General features: G+C 48.7%; 1 protein-coding gene across 1 annotated transcript; it reads left to right on the top strand.

The window, feature by feature from the left end:
* Positions 1 to 5,093: 5,093 nt before the first annotated feature.
* Positions 5,094 to 7,726, top strand: LOC121577443 (synaptotagmin-1-like). Its single transcript, XM_041891196.2, has 7 exons — positions 5,094 to 5,252; positions 5,416 to 5,535; positions 5,743 to 5,910; positions 6,050 to 6,217; positions 6,476 to 6,593; positions 6,709 to 6,842; positions 6,994 to 7,726. Exons 3-7 carry the CDS (start codon positions 5,743 to 5,745, stop codon positions 7,198 to 7,200), a joined length of 795 nt encoding a protein of 264 aa, XP_041747130.2. The 5' UTR covers positions 5,094 to 5,252; positions 5,416 to 5,535; the 3' UTR covers positions 7,201 to 7,726.
* Positions 7,727 to 8,155: the final 429 nt, after the last annotated feature.

The raw sequence follows: 8,155 nt of genomic DNA, 5'->3' as shown, positions 1-8,155 counted from the left end.
TCATTACCAGTCTTGGTTGTAAATGGGGGGATATCAGAACCATATACATACAGTATGTTATCTTTATCTTAACCCTTTATTTAACCAGTCAGGTCTAACTTCTAACCAGGCAGGTCTAAAGAGAGTGGGTTAGAGTCCGAGTGAGAGAGTTCAGCCATGATGGAACAAACAGCTCTAAGACAATACACTGTGGAAGTGACTTGCCATGCACTTGTAGTACGTACCCATTAGTAGCATAGCATGCTGGAAACAAGCAAAACAGAAAAATTACTTATTCTTCCTGATTAGCAACAGTGTTTGACATGATGATGTCAATGTAATTGCGTATTACACTAGTTGTAGAATGCTAGACTGTCTTTATGGAATATTTGACATCAACATGGATAATGGTTAGGAGCTGAGTGAGTCGGTTTCCCAGACTCAGATCTGAAAACATAGCAGGTTTAGGACAAAGGTGAAGGGGTAGGAAGTGAATTGGTACCGTTCCTACTCTGGACAGAAACATTCTCACCTCCTTTCTTCAGAGATCCCACACTCATGATGTCCTTTCTCCGTCCCCCTCTCTCCCTCCACACCTCTCCTCCCCCCCATGTGTTGTGTTGTCAGCAGGTTTGAGGTTTGGGGACAGGGTTGTGTATCCTTTGTTCAGGCCTTAGTGCCAGACCAGCAGAAACATAAGAGGCCATCTGACACACACTCATGCACACATCTATAACCACTCTATAACACATACAGCTGGATGTATCTCAAAACATGCACGTTTTATGAAGTCCATGAGATGGCGGTGATCATTTATATGGATCTAAAGAAAATGCTACAGATGCATGGAATGTGCCTGCCAGCTGCAGTATCACACACACATTTTTTAATAAGCACTGTCTATTTGAAAAGTTACAGTAATTTTTGTCCAGGTCTCTGGAATGTTGCGGGATTGTGAGGTACTGTTAAATAAACAATCTGTAATTCAAACAGCCTGCCCTGTCACTTTGTTTGGTATTCTAAGGGATGGGGCTGGGAAATGTAACCACTCACTCAAATTTAAAGACAGAGCTAGTTTGGATGCAATAATTTACATATTTTGACAGACTCTCCGTCTCTCTGACAGACTCTCCGTCTCTCTCTCTCTCTAGGTGATGACAGGCAGTCATAGGGCCACCCCGGCACAGCCCAGCCCCTCCCCCTCTCCCCTGTCAATCAACCCCAATGCCACAGAAACCCCAGAACCTGGGCCTGGAGGCCACACCCCCACGAAGTTTATGAGCGAATTGCACTCCCTCCACAGTGAGTAACAACCAATCGGGTGGGTTTCCAGAGCCTTCATAGCGCTAAGTTTACATTTACATTTACATTTACGTCATTTAGCAGACGCTCTTATCCAGAGCGACTTACAAATTGGTGCATTCACCTTATAGCCAGTGGGATAACCACTTTACAATGTGTTTTTTTTTTTTTTTTGGGGGGGTGGGGTAAGGGAGGGGTAGAAGGATTACTTTATCCTATCCCAGGTATTCCTTAAAGAGGTGGGGTTTCAAATGTCTCCGGAAGGTGGTGAGTGACTCCGCTGTCCTGGCGTCGTGAGGGAGCTTGTTCCACCATTGGGGTGCCAGAGCAGCGAACAGTTTTGACTGGGCTGAGCGGGAACTATGCTTCCGCAGAGGAAGGGGAGCCAGCAGGCCAGAGGAGGATGAACGCAATGCCCTCGTTTGGGTGTAGGGACTGATCAGAGCCTGAAGGTATGGAGGTGCTGTTCCCCTCACAGCTCCATAGGCAAGCACCATGGTCTTGTAACAGATGCGAGCTTCAACTGGAAGCCAGTGGAGTGTGCGGAGGAGGGGGGTGACGTGAGAGAACTTGGGAAGGTTGAACACCAGACGGGCTGCGGCATTCTGGATGAGTTGTAGGGGTTTAATGGCACAGGCAGGGAGCCCAGCCAACAGCGAGTTGCAGTAATCCAGACGGGAGATGACAAGTGCCTGGATTAGGACCTGTGCCGCTTCCTGTGTAAGGCAGGGTCGTACTCTCCGAATGTTGTAGAGCATGAACCTACAGGTTCGGGTCACCGCCTTGATGTTAGCGGAGAACGACAGGGTGTTGTCCAGGGTCACGCCAAGGCTCTTCGCACTCTGGGAGGAGGACACAACGGAGTTGTCAACCGTGATGGCGAGATCATGGAACAGGCAGTCCTTCCCCGGGAGGAAGAGCAGCTCCGTCTTGCCAAGGTTCAGCTTGAGGTGGTGATCCGTCATCCATACTGATATGTCTGCCAGAGATGCAGAGATGCGATTCGCCACCTGGTTATCAGAAGGGGGAAAGGAGAAGATTAGTTGTGTGTCGTCAGCGTAGCAATGATAGGAGAGGCCATGTGAGGATATGACAGAGCCAAGTGACTTGGTGTATAGCGAGAATAGGAGAGGGCCTAGAACTGAGCCCTGTGGGACACCAGTGGTGAGAGCACGTGGTGCGGAGACAGCTTCTCGCCACGCCACTTGATAGGAGCGACCGGTCAGGTAGGACGCAATCCAAGAGTGAGCCGCGCCGGAGATGCCCAGCTCAGAGAGGGTGGAGAGGAGGATCTGATGGTTCACAGTATCAAAGGCAGCAGACAGGTCTAGAAGGACAAGAGCAGAGGAGAGAGAGTTAGCTTTAGCAGTGCGGAGAGCCTCCGTGACACAGAGAAGAGCAGTCTCAGTTGAATGACCAGTCTTGAAACCTGACTGGTTTGGATCAAGAAGGTCATTCTGAGAGAGATAGCAAGAGAGTTGGCTAAAGACGGCACGCTCAATAGTTTTGGAGAGAAAAGAAAGAAGGGATCCTGGTCTGTAGTTGTTGACATCAGAGGGATCGAGTGTAGGTTTTTTGAGAAGGGGTGCAACACTCGCTCTCTTGAAGACGGAAGGGACATAGCCAGCGGTCAAGGATGAGTTGATCAGCGAGGTGAGGTGGGGGAGAAGGTCACCGGAGATGGTCTGGAGAAGAGAGGAGGGGATAGGGTCAAGCGGGCAGGTTGTTGGGCGGCCTGCAGTCACAAGTCGCAAGATTTTATCTGGAGAGAGAGGGGAGAAAGAAGTCAAAGCATAGGGTAGGGCAGTGTGAGCAGGACCAGCAGTGTCATTAGACTTAACAAACGAGGATCGGATGGGGGGGAGGAGGAGGATTCAGCAGGGAGGAGAATGTGGCAAAGAGCTTCCTAGGGTTAGAGGCAGATGCTTGGAATTTAGCGTGGTAGAAAGTGGCCTTAGCAGCAGAAACAGATGAAGAAAATGTAGAGAGGAGGGAGTGAAAAGATGCCAGGTCCGCAGGAGTCTAGTTTTCTTCCATTTCGGCTCAGCTGCCCGGAGCTCTGTTCTGTGAGCTCGCAATGAATCATCAAGCCACGGAGCTGGAGGGGAGGACCGAGGCCGGCCGGGAGGATAGGGGACATAGAGAGTCAAAGGATGCAGAAAGGGAGGAGAGGAGGGTTGAGGAGGCAGAATCAGGAGATTGGAGGGAGAAGGATTGAGCAGAGGGAAGAGATGATAGGATGGAAGAGGAGAGAGTAGCGGGAGAGAGAGAGCGAAGGTTGCGACGGCGCATTACCATCTGTGTAGGGGCAGAGTGAGTAGTGTTGGAGGAGAGCGAGAGAGAAAAGGATACAAAGTTGTGGTCGGAGACATGGAGGGGAGTTTCAGTGAGATTAGTAGAAGAACAGCATCTAGTAAAGATGAGGTCAAGCGTATTGCCTGCCTTGTGAGTAGGGGGGGACGGTGAGAGGGTGAGGTCAAAAGAGGAGAGGAGTGGAAAGAAGGAGGCAGAGAGAAATGAGTCAAATGTAGACGTAGGGCGGTTGAAATCCCCCAGAACTGTGAGGGGTGAGCCATCCTCAGGAAAGGAACTTATCAAGGCGTCAAGCTCATTGATGAACTCTCCAAGGGAACCTGGAGGGCGATAGATGACACGGATATTAAGCTTAAATGGGCTAGTGACTGTGACAGCATGGAATTCAAATGAGGAGATAGACAGATGGGTTAGGGGAAAAATTGAGAATGTCCACTTGGGAGAGATGAGGATTCCTGTGCCACCACCCCGCTGACCAGATGCTCTCGGGGTATGCGAGAACACATGGTCAGACGAGGAGAGAGAGGTAGGAGTAGCAGTGTTTTCAGTGGTAATCCATGTTTCCGTCAGCGCCAAGAAGTCGAGGGACTGGAGGGTAGCATAGGCTGGGATGAAGTCTGCCTTGTTGGCAGCAGAACGGCAGTTCCAGAGGCTGCCTGAGACCTGGAACTCCAGGTGGGTGGTGCGTGCAGGGACCACCAGGTTAGAGAGGCAGCAGCCACGCGGTGTGAGGCGTTTGTGTAGCCTGTGCGGAGAGGAGAGAACAGGGATAGGCAGAGGCATAGTTGACAGGCTGCAGCAAATGGCTACAATAATGCAGAGGAGATCGGAATGAAATGAACTAAACATCTGGGAAAGGAGAGAGCGGGGCCTCCCTCAGCACAACTCCCAAATATAACTCTCCCAACTTAATTGTTGTAAACTACAGCGGTTCAATGTTTCTAGGAATAGACTAACTCAGTTTATTCAGCTAGCTAACTAGGTGCAGTATTATTCCGTGAAAATCGTCCTGGGAATCAAGTCATATGACGCCACAGCCAGCTAGCATGCCGGACTCCAGCAACACGGTTTAGCGCCAATACTCTGCCACAACAAACCACCAGTGTATCAACACGCAAGCAGATCGTTCGTGTCCGTGTCTAACGTTGTGGGTTAGTCCCGACAGCTTGAGCGAGTCCGTCGTCAACTTATTCAGCCAGTTAGTTAGCTAGAATAGTTAGCAAACTAGCTAGCCATTGCTTTCAGACAAAGAAGAACCCCTCCTTTCACGGCACGAACACACAGTTAATTGTCAGAACCAAGTTAAAGTGCCGTTAAAGTGCATTAAGTACTCAACTGAGAAATAAAATACTCTCACAAGCTAGTGAAACCCTCCAGTGTTATATAAAACACTAGGTATTAATATATTAACAGTGTCTGTGTGTATGTGTGTGTGTGCGCGCATGCGTGTGTGTTTGTGCATGTGTGCAGTGCTATCCTGGGGTGTAGGAGCTCTATGCGTGGTGTGTGTGTGTCTGGTGTTGTCATGCTGTTTGTGTGTGTGGAGGAAATGCCTGAAGAAGAAAGACAAGGACACAGATAAGGAGAAGAAGAAGAAGAAGAAGAAGGGTAAGAACGGCTTGAACACGGACACTGAGCTGGAGGGAGGCAACTCTGAGGTACACACACACACACACACACATATTGCGTAGTATCAACTCTCTGTGGAGGGCTGCACACAAACTTTTAATAAATAGCGTGGCGTAAAGCAACTTAAGCTGTGTATGTCTGCTGGTTAGTGTGTATCAAGTTTTGCCGTTTGTTTGTGTGTGTGTCCTGTAGCCCCTGACGGATGAGAGTGACACAGAGACTGGATTGACTGGCAGGGAGGAGGAGCCTAAAGAGGAAGTGAAGTTGGGCAGACTGGAGTTCTCATTGGACTACAACTTCACAGAGAACACGGTGAGAACTCCTTGTTCGATACTGCTCTAACACACAACATGTCCTGCAGAGCAGAAGATTAACCAGTCTGAGTAACAACATATCATTCCATCAGACATACGCTATAGCTGTGGGTGAATTCTCGCTCCCTCTCCCTCTCTCTCTCTTTCCTTCCTCTTTCCTCACCCTCTCCTCTCCCTACCCTCTGCCCCCCTTTCCCGTCTATAGATGGTAGTAGGTATCCTGCAGGCTTGTGATCTCCCAGCCATGGATGTGGGGGGAAGTTCAGACCCGTATGTTAAACTCTACCTGCTGCCAGACAAAAAGAGGAAGTTTGAGACTAAAGTCCACAGGAAGACACTCAACCCAACCTTCAATGAGACTTTCACCTTCAAGGTAGCCTAACCCTGACCCCTGATCCCCGACCTCTGACCTCAAAACCCTAACCGTGACTCCACATTCAACAATGTTGTTGTGTGTGTGTCTGTGTGCATGCGTGCGTGTGTGTGTGTGCATACTGTATGTGTGTGAGTAGGTACTGTACAGTGAGCTGGGAGGCAGGACTCTGGTGATGACAGTGTATGACTTTGACCGTTTCTCTAAACACGACGCGATTGGAGCACTACGAGTACCAATGAGCAGCCTGGACTTCAGTCAGATGACACAGGAGTGGCGGGAGCTGAAGAAGGCAGAGAAAGAGGAGGTGAGAATGGAGAGACTAGGAGGATAGATAGAGTAAAAAAGAGAGAAGGAAGAAAGATATAGGAAAGAAAGTCACAAAGCACTTAACTCCACAAAATGAAACAAATAATTCAACAGAAATAACAAAACAAAAATATCAGTACTCCCCTCCCATTCCTCTTGCCCTCTCTCTCACCCTCCCTCTCTTTCACCCTCCCTCTCCCTCTCTCACCCTCCCTCTCCCTCTCTCTTCCCCTCGACCCTTTCTCTCTCTCTCCAGTCAGAGCAGTTGGGTGATATCTGTCTGTCTCTGAGGTACGTTCCTACAGCAGGGAAACTAAGCATTGTCGTCCTCGAGGCCAAAAACCTAAAGAAGATGGACGTAGGAGGACTGTCAGGTGAGCTGAGGGGTGTGTGTGTGTGAGAGAGAGAGACAGAGAGAGACAGAGAGAGAGAGAGAGTGTGTGTGTGTGTGTGTGTGTGTGTTAGGCTGATCTCTGTCTCTTCTGTTAGACCCCTATGTAAAGATCCACCTACTGCAGAATGGAAAAAGACTGAAGAAGAAGAAAACCAGCATCAAGAAGAACACTCTCAACCCTTACTACAACGAGTCCTTCAGCTTTGAGGTGCCCTTCGAACAGATACAGGTACACTCACACACACACACACACACAACCCCCACACACACACACACACTCTCTCTCTCTCTCCCTCGCTCTCACTCATCCCTTACAATGAATTCCTTTATCATTTATCGACCCTTCGAGCAGAGGTCTGTCTGTGTTTATCTGTGTGTAGAAGGTGCAGGTAGCAGTGACAGTGTTGGACTATGATAAGATTGGGAAGAATGATGCCATCGGGAAGGTGTTTCTGGGCGGAGCCAGCAGCGGCACGGAGCTCCGTCATTGGTCAGACATGCTGGCCAACCCCCGCCGGCCCATCGCCCAATGGCATGGCCTCAAAGCAGAGGACGAAGTCAACGCTGAACTGGCTGCCAGGAAGTGATGTCACGTTACTAGGCAGCTCTCTGTAGCAGACTGACTTTGCCCTCCTACCCACCACAGGAGGTTGGTGGCACCTTAATTGGGGAGGACGAGCTCGTGGTAACGGCTGGTGCGGAATCAGTGGAATGGTATCAAATACATCAAACACATGGTTTCCAGGTGTTAGATGCCATTCCATTCACTCCGTTCCGACCATTATTATGAGCTGTCCTCCCCTCAGCAGCCTTCACTGCTACCCACTTACCAACTCCAAAATACCTGATTCCCATCCACCACTCATGAACCCCCATCAGCAAACCCACTCCTTAACCCCCCAATACTTCACTGGTATGCAACCCTATCAAGCCTTACTCAACCCCCACTAACTTCCTAACCCCCAATACTACCACTCGTGCTCCCCCAAACCCCTTCCTCTACTGTTTAAAGTATTTAAGACACATTACGTATCTAGGACAATAACATGTATATCATGATAATACTATTAAACATGTACATTATACTATGTTATTAAACATTCAGAGAATTTTGCTGATGTATGTCCATTTTCACTCATATCAGATAGGCCTACATCACCGGCCAGCAGAGGGAGACAAAGTCTTACACACACACACACACACACACACACACACACACACACATACAGCACCAGTCAAAAGTTTGGACACACCTACTCATGCAAGGGTTTTTCTTTATTTTTCTATATTGTAGAATAATAGTGAAGACATCAAAACTATGAAATAACATATATGGAATCATGTAGTAACCAAAAAAGTGTTAAACAAATCAAAATATATTTTATATTTGAGATTCTTCAAATAGCCACCCTTTGCCTTGATGACAGCTTTGCACACTCTTGGCATTCTCTCAACCAGCTTCACCTGGAATGCTTTTCCAACAGTCTTGAAGTTCCCACACATGTTTAGCACTTGTTGGCTGCTTTTCCTTCACTGTGCCGT

Source organism: Coregonus clupeaformis, chromosome 23 (assembly GCF_020615455.1).
Source record: "Coregonus clupeaformis isolate EN_2021a chromosome 23, ASM2061545v1, whole genome shotgun sequence".
In the NCBI taxonomy this organism is placed as follows: domain Eukaryota; kingdom Metazoa; phylum Chordata; class Actinopteri; order Salmoniformes; family Salmonidae; genus Coregonus; species Coregonus clupeaformis.
The sequence above is the reverse complement of the archived record's forward strand: the minus strand, read 5'-3'. Positions and strand labels throughout refer to the sequence as shown.

Bases quoted from the DNA above. Each gene is read 5' to 3' on its own strand.
- LOC121577443 (XM_041891196.2), top strand. From the start codon at position 5,743: ATGGTAGTAGGTATCCTGCAGGCTTGTGATCTCCCAGCCATGGATGTG. The intron at 5,911-6,049 runs GTAGCCTAACCC...GTGTGTGAGTAG, and splicing joins ATGAGACTTTCACCTTCAAG to GTACTGTACAGTGAGCTGGG. The intron at 6,843-6,993 runs GTACACTCACAC...ATCTGTGTGTAG, and splicing joins TGCCCTTCGAACAGATACAG to AAGGTGCAGGTAGCAGTGAC.